The sequence below is a fragment of the Zingiber officinale genome, chromosome 8B (assembly GCF_018446385.1).
Source record: "Zingiber officinale cultivar Zhangliang chromosome 8B, Zo_v1.1, whole genome shotgun sequence".
Classification (NCBI taxonomy): domain Eukaryota; kingdom Viridiplantae; phylum Streptophyta; class Magnoliopsida; order Zingiberales; family Zingiberaceae; genus Zingiber; species Zingiber officinale.
This window is the reverse complement of record NC_056001.1, coordinates 111,088,335-111,107,182: the sequence shown is the minus strand read 5'-3', so window position 1 is coordinate 111,107,182 and position 18,848 is coordinate 111,088,335. Positions and strand designations below refer to the sequence as shown.

Sequence of the window (18,848 nt, the reverse complement as noted above, 5' to 3'; positions counted from 1 at the left end):
AGCTCAACAAAGCTCAGATCGCATGAGCAAGAAGAAGTCAGCTCTTTTTAGAGGCCCTCCACCTCTTGATTTATATGAACCTGCGAAGAAGAAGACACAGACACAGAAATCTAGCCGCCAGGACTAACGGCTAGACTGGACCGATCAGCTCCACCGATCCATCCAGATCGATTCGAGTCGGGGGGACCGATCAGCCTCTAGGCCGATCGGTCCTCAGACCGATCCCAAACTCACAGAGAGTTGGTTGCAGAGCCCCGATCGGTCTGCGGACCGATCAAAGATCAATGGATCGGTCCACGCACCGATCCCTCCTATTCCTTCTCCCAATCTGCTTGGTTACGATCGGTCATCGACCGATGATCCCACAAGGAGAATCAGGTATATCGATCGGTCAGCAGATCGATCCAGATACCCATAGTATCACTGGATCGGTCAGCAGACCGATCCAATTTCCCAGCCTTAAACCCAAAGCCTTCCTGATCTAGAGAACGAGCTACCGAGCCCTCTCTGACCTAGTCCGGAGAACGACCTACCGAGCCCTCTCTGACCTAGTCCGGAGAACGACCTACCGAGCCCTCTCTGACTTCGTCCAGTCCAGAGAACGAGCTACCGAGCCCTCTCTGACCTAGTTCGGAGAACGAGCTACCGAGCCCTCTCCGACCTCCCATGCCAAGCTTCCATACTTGGACTTTTCCCCGTGCCAAGCTCCCTGCTTGGACTTTTCCCGTGCCAAGCTCCCGGCTTGGACTTTTTCGTGCCAAGTCTCCATACTTGGACTTTTCTCGTGCCAAGCTCCCTGCTTGGACCTTTCCGTGCCAAGTCTCCATACTTGGACTTTTCCCGAATCAGGTCAACTCAAGTCGGGTCAACCAGGTCAATCTTGACCAAAGGTTGCACCCACAATTCCCCAAGTTCCTATTCTTGTCAAACATCAAAATACAACTTCTCTATTCTTGTCAAACATCAAAATATACCTCGAGTCAGGTCAACTCGAGTCGGGTCACCCAGGTCAACCTTGACCTAAGGTTGCACCAACAGTTAGTACCCCAAGATAGTTTTGATGTGATCAACCAAGTCAGGTTAGGTCCTTTTGGTATTTAACCCCTGTGTCTAAGTGTGCAGGAACTTAGGAGCATAGGAAGTTGAGCGAAAGACGCAGCTAGCGAGAAAGACGACACGGAAGAAAGCTGATGGGCTCGGTGCGTCTGAGAGACGAGGTGCTGTGGAAGAGTGTGCGGGCGGATGAGAAGGAGGTGCATGACGTTCCCGAGGGACGAGAAGTGGGAGCGCAAGATTGCTCGAAGGCCGGAAGTTGTGTTCGGGTGAGCCCTATTCCGGATGACCGAGATCACCCAAGCGAGCGGAGCCAGAGCGAAAGACCCGGCCCCAAGCGAGTCGAATCGGATCAGAAGACCTGGACCAAAAGGTCAACAGAGGCTGACTTTTTGGTTTCAGGCGCCTGGACCTGGTCTAGGCGCCCGGAACCCCTCCGAGCGCTCGGAGTTGAAAACTTAGCCAAACTCTTCGTATCACGAGCCGTCGCGATGGGGATAAAATCTTATCCCCCTCCAGGCGCCTGGAACCCTTCTAGGTTCCCTAACAGGGCTATAAATATAGCCTTGATCCCAGTAGTCTAGAAGAACCGATATATGAGTTTTTTAAGTGTTCTACTACTTTGTGTGCTTCCGACGCTTGTAAAAGACTTCTCCTCCTACGACGAAAGGAGAATTTGAGTAGTGCTTCAGAGTCTTGGATTACCAGCCTCCCCTGTCGTAATCAAGTAAAAAAATCGGTAGTCTCTTTTTTTTTTTTTTGGTTTATTAATTTTGTTTATATAAATATATTATTATTTCAAATGATTGATAAAGGTTTGTTTGTTATTATTGTGCAAAAAATTCACCCTCTTGTGTTGGCCACACCAATCCTAACAGTGGGAATATAGAAATATAATATTATGTATGCCCCTAGGCCAAAATTTCTTACTTCGATAGGGGTAAATATGATTCATGTATGTTTTATTCCAATTCTGTGAATGAAAATAATGCTCACAATGTGAGAATGTATCTATGTTTCGGTGAATGATGACGGTAATAGCATGTGAGCAATGCAGTCCTAAAATTTGAAACTCCCCATAGTTACAATATTTTCTTTTCAAATCAATAACGAATGAAGCACCCCAGGTCTCTACTTTCATTTCTGATTGAGAGTAGGGGAAGACTTTATATTCTCTAGCTTTCTGTCTCCTTGAATCCATTTCTTTAGTAGTATGAGGTGTCAAAGCAACATATCATTTCGAGGCTTCCTCCCTACGGTTAAAGAACCATTGAGCTACCTTTTTCCTGGTATTATCAATTAACTTGTTTATGGGAAGTTCACGTGTATGCTTGAACAAAGTATTTAAATTCTCTACACAATTGGTGGTTAGCATTATGTACCTTCTCCCACTAAAGTGTGCATTAGCCCATCTTTTAGGGTCAATATTCTGAAGCCACTTATAGCATCTGGATGTCTTTCAAGCATGGACTGCATTATGAGATCATATTAGAGAATTTGAGTAGTGCTTCAGAGTCTTGGATTAACATCCTTCCCTGTTGTAACAAAGAAAAAAAATCGGTAGTCTCTTTTTTTTTTTGGTTTATTAATTCTGTTTATACAAATATATTATTATTTCAAATGATCGATAAAGGTTTGTTTGTTATTATTGTGCAGAAAATTCACCCACTTTTGCCGGCCACATCGATCCTAACAATGGGGACATAGAAATATAATATTATGTATGCCCCTAGGTCAAAATTCCTTGCTTCAATAGGGGTAAATACGATAGGAGTAAATATGATCCATGTATGTTTTATTCCAATTTTGTGAATGAAAATAATGCTCACAATATGAGAATGTATCCATGTTTCGGTGAATGATGACGGTAATAGCATTTGAGCAATGCAGTCCTAAAATTTGAAACTCCCCATAGTTACAATATTTTCTTTCCAAATCAATAATGAATGAAGCACCCCAGGTCTCTACTTTCATTTCTGATTGAGAGTAGGGGAAGACTTTATATTCTCTAGCTTTCTCTCTCCTTGAATCCATTTCTTTAGTAGTATGAGGTGTCAAAGCAACATATCATTTCGAGGCTTCCTCCCTACGGTTAAAGAACCATTGAGCTACCTTTTTCCTGGTTAAAGAACCATTTCACGTGTATGCTTGAACAAAGTATTTAAATTCTCTACACAATTGGTGGTTAGCATTATGTACCTTCTCCCACTAAAGTGTGCATTAGCCCATCTTTTAGGGTCAATGTTCTGAAGCCACTTATAGCATCTGGATGTCTTTCAAGCATGGACTGCATTATGAGATCATATTAGAGTATTGTATTTGCTAGTACTGCTATCCAAAATAAGCCTAAAGCTGACCTACTGCTAGTATCTGTTACTATATTACAAGACATGTGATGGCAATAGAAAGCATGATCAGTGATTGGGTAGACTTTCCTAACTGCTGATATAATATCGCGATGTCTATATGATACTATGCTCATTGACCGTGCATCAATAGCAAAGAATCTCTTCATATGATCCAAAAATCATTCTCATGTAGACCCACATTCAACTTCAGCGATTCCAAAGGCTACGAGGAGGACATTGTCATTAGCATCAATTGATGCAACCATCAACACACCCAAATACTTTCCTCTTAGATGTGTCGCATCAATTCCGATCAATTTGCGGAGATAAGACCTGAATACTCTTCGGCAAGCTCCCAAACTCCAAAAACAACGCTGGAACTTATTATCACCATTCCTGTATAGTGCCACATAGGTTTCAAGATCCCTGACTCTTAACTTGCACAGATATAGTGGAATATTTTTATATGCTTGGTCAAAATCTCCAACGACCTTCTTCATCACTTTCTCCCGAGCTATGTATGCTTTTCTGTATGATATGGTCACTCCAAACATAGCTTTTATATGTGATATAATCAAACTTAGTTTGTACTATTCATTAGCTACAAATTGCTCTTCAACAAAAGATGCTATAAAAGAGGAAGAGCATGTTTAATTATTACCACTTTTCCTATTTGTGTCACATTAGTGTTCTTTTACATAATTTATAATAGTGAACTCTACATCCCCGGGCAACTACTCTCCATGTACATGGTTGATTAAAGAAGATGACTTTTACTTTATTTTTTGGTTGTCAATTGGGTTATAACTCATATGTTTAACTATGACATGTTTCACAAGTGCAATCTTGAACTCTTATTGAGATAAAAAATTTTGTCCAACACAAAATTCATGTTCATCTTTTGCCTCTTTAATTAGCCTTCGGAGCAATCGAGAATTTAGAATATATGGATCATTAGCTATTGAGAACTCCTCCTCTTAGTAACTATACTGCTCTAGGGAAATTTTATATTGTTCAATCCGTATATCATCAGCTAAGAATTCTTGTACATTTATATTTCTCTCTAATTTGGGTATAATACCCTTCCTCTTCACTCCATGTAGGCTCAAAGTAATCACCAAGTGTTGTACAATGATTCAGAACCCCATCTTCTAGAATACTTGCTTTTTCATTTAGATCATATGTCAAATTACTATTTGTATTTCTATTTGTGTTATGCACACCACTATACTCAGAAGACAATAGAATATTTGTTCTAGATAATTCTCCTACATTAGCTCAATGTCTCATGCAAGAATTTACATCAAGTATATTTCATATCTCAGAGAGAATTTCTTCAGTAATATGATCGTCCTTGATAAATAAATTATAAACTAATTTAGCAAACTTACAACTACATAATCAAGTATTGTTGTAGATACTAATTTAGCAAAGACCATGTAACGATATATAGATATGGTGCACATATTAGATTTTTCATAATTTATCAGTGGTTGTGACACAATCCGACTGATAGATCTAGGGTTTTTATAATTTTAAATAATTTCAACCACTAGGAAGGGTTGAGCGAGGAAAAGGTATATATGGTGTAAATGTAAAGTTTTAATAAAAGATCACGTTGGGTCTGATATGATCCCATATTAGACCCGCATTGTAGCAGAAACTTCTTGTAACATTGGATCACCACTGAGAGCCCTAAATAAATAATGGAAAGCACAATTTAATTTCTTACAACAAAAATTGACAACACGTTAAATAAGTGTAATCATACAAGTTTAGGTCCATCAGTGAATTTTGGTCAAAACACACTGATGGGCCTAGTGTAATTGGATTTATGCAAACTCCCAATTACTACGAAGGGTTGAGCGATGAGAAGGTAGATATGATATCAAACTAAAATTTTGATCAAGAATGAAAGTGGGCCTGATATGATCGCATATCATGCCCAACGTGCTAATACATACTATATCAACCTAACATGCATCAGCAAAGTCTAGCTGAAATCTAGCATTACAATGGAGTACCTTGCAAACTGATTAAGTATTAGAGTATATCATATTGCACGTGTTGTTGAATATTTATTCCCCACACATCCAATGACATCATAAATACGATTTTTGTCGTCCCCAAGGCGTAGCACAACTGGGGGCGCACAGTTTCGTGGTCGAAAGGTCTAGGGTTCGATCCTCGAGGTGTCATTGCCTGGGGTTAGCATCCCGGTTATGCGCTTTCAGTTGTGTACCTACATTTACCTCCCTCCATATCCGTGGGACTGGCTCTAGGGGGTCGCTGATGTGGCGGTTCCACATTTTTTATAAATACAATTTTTGTCATCACTCTTTGCTACCAAACTATACTTTTTTTTTTACATGACAACTCTATTTTACAGTACTAAATTTATACATACATAGCTAAATCTTTAATTGTCTTCCACTAATTTCACTCTAGCTTGTTAGAAATTTGTCCTTCGACGTCGAGATTATATTCTTAATCGCTGTTGTCCTTTGAACCCATCTCTTGAAACTCTTACGACAATATCCCTACATCATAAATAGTTTTTTGCAATCCCGCCAAACAACACGAGGAGATATGACAAGCGGAGGAGGTTCATGATCGTTTTATGTTTAGAAGACCAAGAAGATGGATGGAGGGAGAGAGAGGGTGAGAGGACGTGTATCCGAACTATAAAATGATTTTCAATTAAAAATGTGGCTTAGATACTTGGAAAATGATGATTGAGATGAGGAGGTTGGCAGGAGGAGTAAAAGGGGAATTATATTTTTTTTGTCCACTCTTTGGTATAAATAGAACTACCATACATCTTTTGGTAAATACTATATTCAACATATGTTTTTTGGTAAATTGCCGCTAGTAGAAACTTGTTAGTGTACTCTATCAACCTTTGAAAAAACAAAGGTCCTCAAAAGTAGAAACTTGTTGGTGTACTTTGTCTATCTTAGGGGTGACAATTTCTGACCCGACACGAAAATACGACCCGAACCGAACACGAAAAAATCATGTTAGGGTTAGGTCTTATTGGGTTCGGGTTGGATTTGGGTCAACCTGATTGACACGATTAATAAATGGGTCGGGTTCAGATCAATCTGAAAGCTCCAATTACAACATGTGAACTCGTTTATAAATATTTTCAAGCATGGTTTGGGTCAGATTCTAGTTAAATTTGGGTTTAAATAAGCATATTTTAATAAAATTGGTCTTTTCAGGTTGGGTTCGGGTTTAAATGAATATTTTTTATAAATGGGTCATTTCAGGTCAGGTCGGGTTCAGGTTGGATTCAGGTTGTGGGTCATTTCAGGTCAAAGACAGATAAACGGATCGGGTTTGGGTTGAACAATTTGACTCGAAATATTAATCAGATCGGGTTCGGATTTTAATATTTCAATCCGTCAATCTGTCAACCTAAATCTGTCAATTTGAATTCGACCTGAATTGCCACCCCTAGTCTGCCTTTTAAAAAAAAAAAAAAAAAAACCCGTCAAAAGTCCACCTAATTCTAACGCTTTGGGCAGTTTTACTAGTCAAGTTTTTTTTTTTTTTAGTTTAAGTTGGTTCAAGATTCAAGTTTTTAGACATTATTGAGTTCTTAGTTTAGCTTATTAGTGCTTAAATTTATTTAGTTAGTTATTAAATTTGATAATAAAAACTTATTTATTTATTTTAAAATTTTTTATTTATTTAGTATGTTAAGGGTTTTATTGATGCATCTGATTTATGAATATTATTTATAAATATTATTTATGAATATTATTTATAAATATTATTTATGAATATCAGCAAGTTAAATACTCATTCATTCAGTTTAATTAATTGTCTGAGGATGCTCATTAATTAATTTAAACATTATTTATAAATATTAACGAGTTAAATACTCATTCATTCAGTTTAATGATTTGTTTGAGGATGCTCGTTAATTAATTTTATACATTTTGAATGAATATAATTAAATTTTTATTAAATTTAACATCAAATTTATTTATTGATATTTAATTTATAGATGATGTCTATGAATATTTGATTTATTGGTCCTGCTAGCGAGTGTTGTGCACACATTTTTTTTTTTTCCACTGCAGGTCATTGCGTATGACGTATACGTGGCACCAGGGGATCTAGAGGGGTGGCATCAGCGATCAGCCCTCTTTACTGATAATAAAACTCCTAATAATATAAGATTTCATCGATAGAGATAAAAAATATTATTTTTGTTTCATGTAAAAATTATTTTTTTATTTTTAAATTTCTAAATCCGTCATTGTGTGGCACTATCCACACGGATAAGGTCGGCAGCGGATTTTAGTTACCGATGTTTTCCTCATGTTGTTTGCACATAAATGTCGGGAACATTTATTCAAAAAATCATCCAAGCAAGCAGGAGAACAAACACACGTCTTGCATGTCGTATACGTGTCACTATCCACACAATTAGGTCGGCGGTGAATTTTAGATGCCCATGTTTTCTCATTTTGTTTGCCCATAAAGTCAAGAACATGTATGCAAAAATCATCCACGCAAGCAAGAGAATAAAGACACGTTTTCTAGTGAGGTGTGATGGTTAAAATATAAAGTATTGTTATATAAAATTTTACTTATTTATATTAATGATTAATAATTAATAATTACTCATAATTATAAATTGACAAGAGCATGGACAACGAGCCTTTTCCCCACGTAATTGCATGATTCTTCGCCAGAGTTAGAAGGTAAGTCAGCAAACTAATTTCATTTTATTTTCATTAGCATATTCTCCACACGTGTCATTTCTTGATAGCACTGTTGTAGATTCGTTTTCTTATTTTAAGCTCTTTACTTCTTTTTTGTTCTCTTGAAAATTTTCTTGTTTGTTTGCTTCTCGTTCACATTCCTGCCCTGATTTATTAATCTTTTTTCCCATTTTACCATATATATATATATATATAGTCTTACTTTACTTTTTACAAGAAATTATTTTCAAAATTTTTAATTATATGGTAACAACTTTAATATAGTCAAGATTTTCTTTGTAGAAGAGAAATAATTAACATAAAAAATTTTTTGATAATTTTATTAATAAAGTACTTATTCATATAAATTGTCCAAAATAATAATGAAAGATTAAATAAGACATATAATCATAATAATTATAAACATAGTAATATAATAGATTTGGAAATATTATTTTTCCTATTTGATTAATGTCGATTTTGATTGTGTGCCAAATATAATAAATCTCAATTGATTGAAATCGATTAGAGATTATTTCCATTATTATTATTACCCTGACAAACTCAACGGGAGTATCTGAACGTTGAGTTTGAGTGCTAACTTGGTGAAACATTGTCTAGATAATGATTTAGTAAATATATCAGCAATTTGATCTTCCGTAGAGATATAAGAAACCGAAAAGCCAGGACTCTAGTGTTGCGTTAGTGATAGCTTTATATTCAGCTTCAGTACTCGAGCGAGAGACTGTAGGTTGCTTCTTTAAAAGCCAGGAAACAAGATTTCACCCAAGAAATATAGCATATCCACTAGTAGAACGTCTATCTTCGGGAGATCCAGCCCAATCTGCATCACTGTAGGCAATCAACTCTCGTGAAGACTGACGATATAAAAGAAGACCATGTAGAATAATGCCTTTGAGATATCGAAGAATTCTCTTAACATCATCCCAATAATGTTCAGTAGGAGCATGCATAAATTGATAGGCACAATTCACAGTGAAAGCAATATCGGGTCGTGTAATTGTGACATATTCTAGGACACCAACAATACTACGGTAGATCTGGGGGTCAAACATCGAAGAAGAGGATGAAGGTGCAGTGAAACCACTCTCAATGTTTGGTGTGGAGATAGGACGTGCACCATCCATTTTAGCTCGTTGTAGGAGCCCAATAATGTATTTGCTCTGAGAGAGAAGACAACCTTTAGAATGTGAGAGAAACTCTATATCAAGGAAAAAACGAGCATTGCCAAGATCTTGAATAGTAACTTTTGACGGAGAAGATGTAGTAAAGTAGTAATGCTGTTTTGATCACTACCAGTTATTAATATATCATCCACATAAATCAAAACAAATATTGAAAATTCTTCATTACATTTGTAGAATAGGGAAGATTCTATTTTTGAGTCAGAAAATCCCTGAGTATGAAGCCAGGTAGATAGACGATGAAACTATGCACAAGGTGCTTATCAAAGACCATATATAGACTTCTGAAGTTGACACACATGTGTTGAAAGTTATGGGTGGATGAATCCAGGATATTGCTCCATATATACAGTTTCTTCAAGGTATCAATGAAGGAAAGTATTGGAAACATCTAATTGGTGTATTGGCCAATTGAAGCTTGCAGCTATAGATAGTAGCAATCTGATAGTTATAATTTTGACGACTGGACTATAAGTATCATTGAAGTCAATACTTGGCTGTTGATTAAAATAATTAGAAACAAGGCGAGCTTTGTAATGTTCAATAGAACCATCTGCACGATACTTAATTTGGTAAATCCATTTAGAGCCCACAATATTCATAGATGGGGTACGAGGGACTAAGCTCGCATTACGAAGAAGAGCATCAAATTTTGCAGCCATCGCAACACGTCAATTTGGATCTTTGACTGCTTGTGTAAAACTAGAAGGTTCAACAAAATTTGAAGAAACAATAAGAACACGTGGAAGAGGATAACGAGTGGAGACTGGTTGACATCGTGCATAAATATCGCTTAGAGGAAGCATCCGCCGAGGAATATCATCATCAAAGCTACTCGGAGATGAGTTATCAGACGGATGAGAATCAGAACTAGAGCGTGGATCACAACTAGCCGCCGAGTCTACAGGAACTTGTAGAGATGGAGCAGGACCCAAGATATCATCCCCCCTTGTACTTTCAATATGTTCTGTTGAACCAATATGTGGGGCTTCTAGTATATTACTTGGTGATATTAGATAGTTGCCTTGATTATCTGAAGGAGGATCTGAGGTAGCAATTGCAAACGGTAATAGAGATTCATTAAAAGTAACATGTTGAGAAATATATATTCGGCCAGTCGAAATATAGAGGCAACGGTACCCATGATGCAAATTACTATAACCAAGGAAAACATATTGTAAAGAGCGAGGGTTTAACTTGTGCGTAAAGTAAGGTCAGTAGCCAAGGATAACATGCGCAACCAAAGATACGAAAGAATAAGTAATCTGGAAGACAATTATAAAGTCTTTCCAAGGGACACTTATTTTGAAGTAGTGGAGTGGGTAAACGATTGATAAGGTAGATTGCGGTTTGGACACCATCATCCTAAAATTTAAGTGGAACCGAGTCATGATTAAAAAGAGCTAAGGCAATTTCAACCACATGACGATGTTTTCTCTTGGCGGATCCATTTTGTTCAAGAGTGTGAGAACAAAAGACTCTATGGATGATGCCAGAGGAAGTAAGATGACGATGAAATGCTTGATACTCTCCACCCCAATCAAAATGAAGGAAGAGGATTTTACGATCAAAATAGCGCTCAACTTGTTTTTGAAAGCAACAAAAAATATCAAAGAGATCAGACTTTCTTTTCATAGGAAAAATCCAAGTAAAGTTGCTGAAATTGTCAATAAAAATAACATAATAAAGAAAACTTTGATTAGATAGAATAGGAGCAGGACCCCACACATCAGAGTATTTAATTTCTAAAGAAAAACTAGAAATGCGAGAAGAAGACACAAAAGGTAATTTATGAGATTTTGCTTTCATGTAAGCTTCACATAAATGGGAAGAGGAGACTAAAGAAATTGATAAATCATACGTGTCACTATCCACAAGATTAGATCGGCAGTGGATTTTAGAGTATCTGTTAAATTTTTTAAAATTCATAAACTAATAAAATATTAAATTAAATAAAGAAAAGTTAAAAAATACAAATAACTATAATTAAATTAAAATTCATAAATTAATAAAATATTAAATAAAAATTATAAATTAAATGAAATTATAAATTATAAATTAAATTAAATTAAAAATCATAAGGTCATTAATTTATTAATTAAAAATTTCAAATAAATTAAATTAAAGATGAGAATTAATTAAAATATTAAGTAAAAATTATATAGAGATATTAAATGAAAAAATAATAAATAAAGATATGTAATTTATAATGTAGGAGAAGGTTTTTTTATTGGGAAGACAATAGTAAATTTTCCGCTTTTGATATGATATTGATATAATATATTGAAAACTAAAAAAACAATTATGTAAGAAATTTAATTATTGAAGATACCCTTAGTTACTCATGTTTTCTTCATTTTATTGACACATAAAAGTTACGAACATGTATTCGAAAATCATCCAAGCAAGCAGGAGAATAAAGACACGTCTTCTAATAATAATGATTAAAATATAAAATATTATCATATAAAATTTAAATCATTATATTAATAACTAATAATTACTCATAATTTATTTCATTTATGTTGATCTAGAATAAATTAACGATTACTGGAACTAACGAATGGTCTTTTTCACCGCATAATTACATAATTCTTCGTCAGACTTAGAAGCTAAGTCAGCAAAGGAATTTTATTTTATTTGATTTTCAGTAGCTGATTCTTCACACGTGTCATTTCTTGATAGCTCTGTCGTAGATTCTTTTTTTCTCTCTTGAAAATTTTCTTGTTTGTTTGCTTCTCCTTCTTTTGAAAATTTTCTTGTTTGTTTGCTTCTCGTTCACATTCCTGCCCTGATTTATTAATCTTTTTTTCCCATTCTGCTAAAGATGTAAAATTCAAAAACTATAATATCTGATGATTCATTGAAATATTTCTCGGGACAACCGACACCAGTTCTTCTCTCCTCTTTTCTGCTGAAATCAATTGGAAATATAAGGAAACAGAGTCTAGAATCGCAGAATTATGGTAGTTTATTCTCTCTTGGAGAGAAGCATCGCTCGGAGCTCCGCCGCGTCGACCTGCGCGCCTATATCACTGGGCCTGTAATATCCAGTCTCCGGATCCGGCACCCAAGAATTTGATGAAGACGAAGAAGTGGAAGAAGCAACCGAAGAAGTGGCGGTCGAGGATTTCACGAGCACCGTCGTCCTCTTCTCTAAAGCTGCAGCAGAGTATGCCCTTCTGTATCCATCATTCATTAAGCTATCATTAGATTGCATATGAAAAGAGAGGCTGCCATATGAGCCTGAAAAATCAAAATGCAAGCTGCAGCGTACCTGTTAAGAAAGAGGGTGATTCCTCTGGAGAGGGCGGAGCGAGAGGGAATCATTGCTAAATCAATGGGTCTGAAGAAAGGAAATGCTTTCTGATCTCCTTCTTCTCTCCTCACGCTTTCTCTGGCCTCTGCTGCTTTAGTACGTTAGGGATCAGTGAGAAAGAGAGGAAGATGGCAGTGGGGATTTTATAGATAGCGATGCAGACTTTGGTTGGAAAAAATAATCGGAAAAGTCGAGGCCAATTTGAACTCGTAGTCTGCGGTGCCGTCCTCTAGTGTTCCTCGTGCGATGTGTCATCAGGACCAAGTTGTTTGTTTTTGGTTGGTGTATTGTATTGGGAGGCAAAGCTAAGAGGGTTCACTGATAAATAAATGAGCTGAGATTTAGCTTATTGTGTTATGTTTAAGATTGTTTATTAGTAAAAAAAAAAGGGAAAAAAAAAGTCTGCTCTACTTGTAATAATATACAATGAAATTTTATATTATTTTAACCTATTTCCAATCAAACATTCGATAGTTTACTGGATCGAATGACATTTAATTTTTATTTAAATTTTTACTAAAATGACATTGCCGTCTAGGAGCGACAGACCGTGCGTAAATATAAAGTGATAAAAAATAATAAAGACGATCCATCTAGTCCGGCCACAGTTCGTCGACAAAAAATAAAAAGGAGGATCATACACTAGGTAATTGATCAAGATTTGATATAGAGAAAATATGATAATCATATTAAGTCATTGGACTTTAGAGTCTACATTGATTGATATTAGTGTTAGTGGGAGATTGTTAGTTAGAACCCTAGAGCCAATCATATGATGATTGTTGTATGGACTCGTTGTATCATATTCCTATATACTTATAAAGACATTTCTTTATGGTTATTATACTTACTTGTATTGGTGCCAAATAACTAAGTATAATAACGTCCTTGAGTATAAGATTCTTATCTATATCAATTAATTGGTTGAATTGATAATGAGATGATATAGAGAACACTACTCTTAATCATTCATAGTCAAGTATTAACATTCAGTGACAATGTTAATGCGATGAGACTAGCATGTAGGTCAACTCGATTACTTAATCTCACAAGTCATGGATATAGAGATATCAAGTTGACACATGGGTATGCATTGGAGAATGTATACTGAATGACCCGCTATGAGAAAGTATCATGGATCGCTATATGAGTATCATATACTTTCTTATGTGACTATTAGTATGACTATCAGTCCTTGGACCTGAAGTCACCATGGTTCCCTACATAAGGAGTTGCATATTTTGGTTCCGTCAAACGTCACCCGTAACTGGGTAGACTATAAAGGCGATTACTGGGTATGTAACAAATTATGCAGAGGGATGTGAGTAATGTAGATGGGATCTATCCCTCATATATGACAGGAGTGACATCATGATTCTTGATAGAGTGAGACCACTAAGTACATGACCATGCTCAAATGAGTCAATATGAGATATTGAGCTCATTTGATTAGAGTGAGTCTACTTGGGGTTCAAGACATAGATTGATTAGAGGATGACACGGTCTATGCCTCAATTGATCAATCTAGATGTTAAGGATAGAAGGACATTGTCACATATTGTGAGAGTCACAATTAGTAGTCACAATGGTGATGTTGGATCTCAACATTCTTGTAACTTGGATAGTAATGATGTGTTGCTAGATACCGCTCATTACTTATGCTTCTAAATGGGTTTAGGAGCATTGCCAACGTTACAAGAACCTATAGGATCACACACAAAGGGCAATTAGATGAAGATTAGGTTCATATGATGAACCAAGAGGATTAGGTTCATATGATGAACCAAATTGGATTAAGTGTAATCCAAATTAGATTAATTGAGTAAAACTCGATTAAATTAGACTTGAGTTAGACTCAAGTGAGGCTAGACTTGAGTTAGATTCAAGTGAGGTTTAATGATGATATTCATTGAATTTTGAATTCAATGATAAATGGTGACATTCATTGAATTATGAATTCAATTTGAATATTAGATTCAAATTTCGATTATTATGAAGAGAAGAGGAGTTTCAAAATGACCATTTAATGAAGAATGAATATTCATTAAATACTCATTAAGACTCATTAATGAGGCTCATTAATGGAGTTAATGAGCATTAAGTATTTTCATTAGATGAAAATACTTAAGCCATTTTACTCTTATTTTTCATGAGGAATGAATCATCATTATTCTTCCTCTCTTCTAGCTCTCTCTCCCTCTCCTCCATTGCCGAGCCACCCAAGAGTGCTAGCACACTCTAAGTGGTTCTTCTCCACCTATTGTCCGTGTGGATACGTATAAAGGAGTGTACGCTTGACACTCTTGAGATCCGGCAACCTATTGGACGAGCGGGATAAGCGAAGGGCTTCGCAACAAGGGTAACGTTTCTTATTCATGTAGATCTAAGGTAGATCTAGGTTAGAAACTTGTACATGATTTATTTTTATATATCTTCGCACAGATCCGTGGCAAGACTTCGAGGTTTCCGCAATGCAAAAAGCGGTTTTGCGGATCGAAAGTCCCAACAAGTATAATGGATTGAAGGCTCTCATATTGAAGGAAAATTCATCTGCAAGGTATGCCCATTGTTTTGCTCACCAACTTCAACTAGTTGTTGTTGCAGTTGCTAAAAGCAATTGAATTGTGAGTGATTTCTTCCAATATGTTACTATGATTGTGAATATTACTGGTGCTTCATGCAAAAGAAAAGATAAGTTTAGACAACTTGAACATGATAGACTTGTAGAATGTTTAGAGAACGGAGATATTGTTAGTAACAAAGAAAAAAAAATCAAGAAATCAGTTTAAAACAACCAGAGGATACTCGTTGGGGTTCACATTACATGACTATTATCCGTTTGATGTCTACGTGGACTTATGTTTTATAAGTGCTTGAAAATGGGTATGATGATGGTACTAATGATGATAATAGTGGTATCACCACCAGTTTGATTGATAAGATGGAGAGTTATGAATTTGTGTTTGTGATGCATTTGATGAAATCTTTATTGTGAATCACAAATGAATTGTCACTTGCCTTACAACAAAAGGATCAAAACATTGTACTGGCTGTCAGTTTGATTAAGATAATGAAAGTTCGATTACAAAAATTGAGAGAGGAAGGATGGGAGAATTTTTTAGACGTCGTCAATAAATTTTGTAGTAACCATATGATCCCAGTACCGAATATGGAAGAAAATATAAGAACTCGTGATCGTAGCAGACGTAATGGACAAATGATTACTAATTTTCATCACTATCGTGTTGAAATTTTTTATCAGGTATTATTTTTAAATATTTTATTGAATTTTAATTTTCTAATAATGTTTTTTATTCATTTTTTATTGTTACAATATTAGGTTCTTGATATAATGGTTGAAGAGATGAATAATCGATTTTCAGAATCAAGTACGTTGGTACTTACTTGCATTGCTTGCTTAGATCCAAAGGGCTCCTTTTCTCAATTATTTGATATTGGTAAGCTACTCCACCTTGCTGAACTTTATCCGGAGGACTTTTCATTGACTGATCGTGTAATACTTGAGGACCAACTTGAGACTTAAATTCAAAATGTACGAGGTGAATTTTCTATGATTGAAGATTTGGGAAGTCTTGCTAAAAAGATGGTTAAAACGGGCAAGAATATAATTTTTTCATTGGTATATCGTTTGATCGAGTTAGCATTAGTTTTACCAGTTGCAACTGCTTCTATTAAAAGAGTTTTTTCTGCGATAAAAATTATCAAGACTGATTTGCGTAATAGGATGGGGGATGAGTGGATGAATGACAGTTTGGTAGTATACATTGAGAAAGATATTTTTACTATAATTGAAAATGAACAAATTTTACAATACTTTCAATAGATGAACACTCGTAGGATCCAGTTGCCTCCTCTTATTTGTATGTCTAGATCTAATGCTGGTGGTTCAAGTATCAAAAAATAATTACTTTATTGGTATGCACATATTTTTATGTCTGTATCATTATCATTATCAATTTAGTATTTTTATCTTTTAATATATTTATTTGATAGCAAGAAATATTTTTTTAGTCTTTTCTTTGAGCACCCCTCTAAATTTTGTCTAGATCTATCACTGTGCTCAGGTTTATCATCCGTAAAGTGGATTGACTATTCCTTGCCTTTTTGAGATTAAGATAATGAACCTCCTTCTTCCATTATAATTAGATAATTGAAGTTAAAAACGATCGAGATTTCAGAATTGAGAGATGAGAATAGAAAATATGATGTAGGAATGATGAAATGAACTTCTTATTTATAGAGTTTAGAGAATAATAGATACGGATAGTAGCTCTTGAAAAAAATGGTTAAATAATTACAATTGTTAAAAAAAAACTCTCTTTCTCTAATCATCGAATTTATTTTTACTCCTTCCTTATATCTTTTAAATCCACTATTATAAAAGAAATCTTATAAAGTTGAAAGAAATTATTTACTCTGGCTCTTCTTCCAATGATTAAGATTGTTGGATCGAAAAGAATTTAGATATCTCCACAATAGCATGATATTGTCCACTTTGGGTCTAGACCCTCATGACTTTGCTCTTGGGCTCTCCCCAAAAGGCCTCATGCCAATGGAGATATCTTTTCTCTTATAAACCCATGATCTTTTCCATGTGTTTCCAATATGGGACTATGTTATCCCCCCCCCCCCCTCAAACAAAGGACCATAGGCTTTCCACGTCCGATCCTCGACCCACCAGGTCTTCCTGCCCCTCGGTCCACCCGACCTACTAAGACTTCCTGCCTGGTGTCTGGTCCTCTTGATCCGAACATAGGAGCCCCCACTTTCTTTGTTCGAGGTCAATATTGTACTCACATGGCTCAATCAGACCATAGCTCTTGTGCACAGTCGGTGGTTAAACCTTCTGGTAGTCCGGGCTCTGATACCAATTGTTGGATCGAAAAGAATTTAGATATCTCCACAATAGCATGATATTGTCCACTTTGAGTCTAGACCCTCATGGCTTTGCTCTTGGGCTCTCCCCAAAGGGCCTCATGCCAATGGAGATATCTTTTCTCTTATAAACCCATGATCTTTTCCATGTGTTTCCAATATGGGACTATGTTTGCAACCTTGCAACCCCAACAAAGATAACAATATAACAAAAGAAAACTATTAAATAGTTTTTAAATAATTAACTAACCCATTAAAATATTAATAGTTGTAGTTTAGTTGGTTAAGATACTTGGTTTTCATCCGGGAGAATCAAGTTCGAGTCCCACCACTAATAAAATTCTTTTTAACATCCATAAAATAAAATCATTGTCAAACCACCTGTTCAGCCATTAAATGACCCCTAAACTGTAACTGGCCTAGCCAGGTTGTTTAATGATGATTTAAAAAAAAATAGACCTTTCAAATAATATCATTCATAAAACAGTAGTAATTAAACATTATTTAATTAAGTGAGATTAACTATATGGATTATTTATATTAGGTTTTATTCCCTATTATATCATCATTTATATTTAAATATATTTTATTTTATTGTTGCTAACCAATTTTTTTTTATCTTCCTCGTTTGATATGGACATTTGTCTTAGTTTCACATTAACTAACTGGAGCATTTATTGGTAATCTAAGTATATCTTTATACCATCTCAAATGTGTCTGCCGAGGTTTTCCCTTAATAAGTGCAACCCCAGACTTTCTCTAATATTTTCATTTCTTACTTTGTCCATCCTTGTATGTCCGTACATCCAACTTAATATTCTCATCTCTTAAGCTCTTATCTTCTATTTATATGCTTGCGTTATAGACCAATATTCAACTTCATATAACATAGCAGGTTGATCCTACTCGCGAATGTTGTGTTAGTTAGAGCCCTAGAGCCAATCATTTGATGATTGTATGGACTCATGTATATCATATTCATGTATATATATTAAGGCATTTGTTTTTTGGTTATTATGCTTATTTGTATTAGTGCCAGATAAAATAAGTATAATAACGTCCTAGAGTAGAAGGTTCATACCTATATCAATCGATTAGTTGAATCGATAGTGAGATGATATAGGGAACACTACTCTAAATCATTCCTAGTTGAGTATTAACATTCAGGGACAATGTTAATGCAATAAGACTAGCATGTAGGTCAGCTCGATGACTTGATCTCACAAGTCATGGATATAGAGATATCATGCTGACACATGGGTATACATTGGAGAATGTATACTGAATGACCCGCCATGAGAAAGTATCA

The 18,848-nt window shown here is 35.6% G+C and overlaps 1 protein-coding gene across 1 annotated transcript; it reads right to left on the bottom strand.

Annotated features, from left to right (window-relative positions):
* Positions 1 to 12,159: 12,159 nt before the first annotated feature.
* Positions 12,160 to 12,738, bottom strand: LOC122016732 (late embryogenesis abundant protein Lea5-D-like). The gene is made up of 2 exons (XM_042574119.1): positions 12,602 to 12,738; positions 12,160 to 12,506 (listed from the first exon to the last, which is right to left on the bottom strand). The coding sequence occupies exons 1-2, from the start codon at positions 12,652 to 12,654 to the stop codon at positions 12,296 to 12,298; spliced, it is 264 nt and encodes an 87-aa protein (XP_042430053.1). The 5' UTR covers positions 12,655 to 12,738; the 3' UTR covers positions 12,160 to 12,295.
* Between the last annotated feature and the right edge of the window lie 6,110 nt (positions 12,739 to 18,848).

What these genes read in the sequence shown, in the direction of transcription:
- LOC122016732 (XM_042574119.1), bottom strand. Translation starts at nt 12,654, where the DNA reads ATGATTCCCTCTCGCTCCGCCCTCTCCAGAGGAATCACCCTCTTTCTT. An exon ending in ATCACCCTCTTTCTTAACAG is followed by an intron (nt 12,507 to 12,601) that starts GTACGCTGCAGC and finishes TGATGGATACAG; the next exon opens with AAGGGCATACTCTGCTGCAG.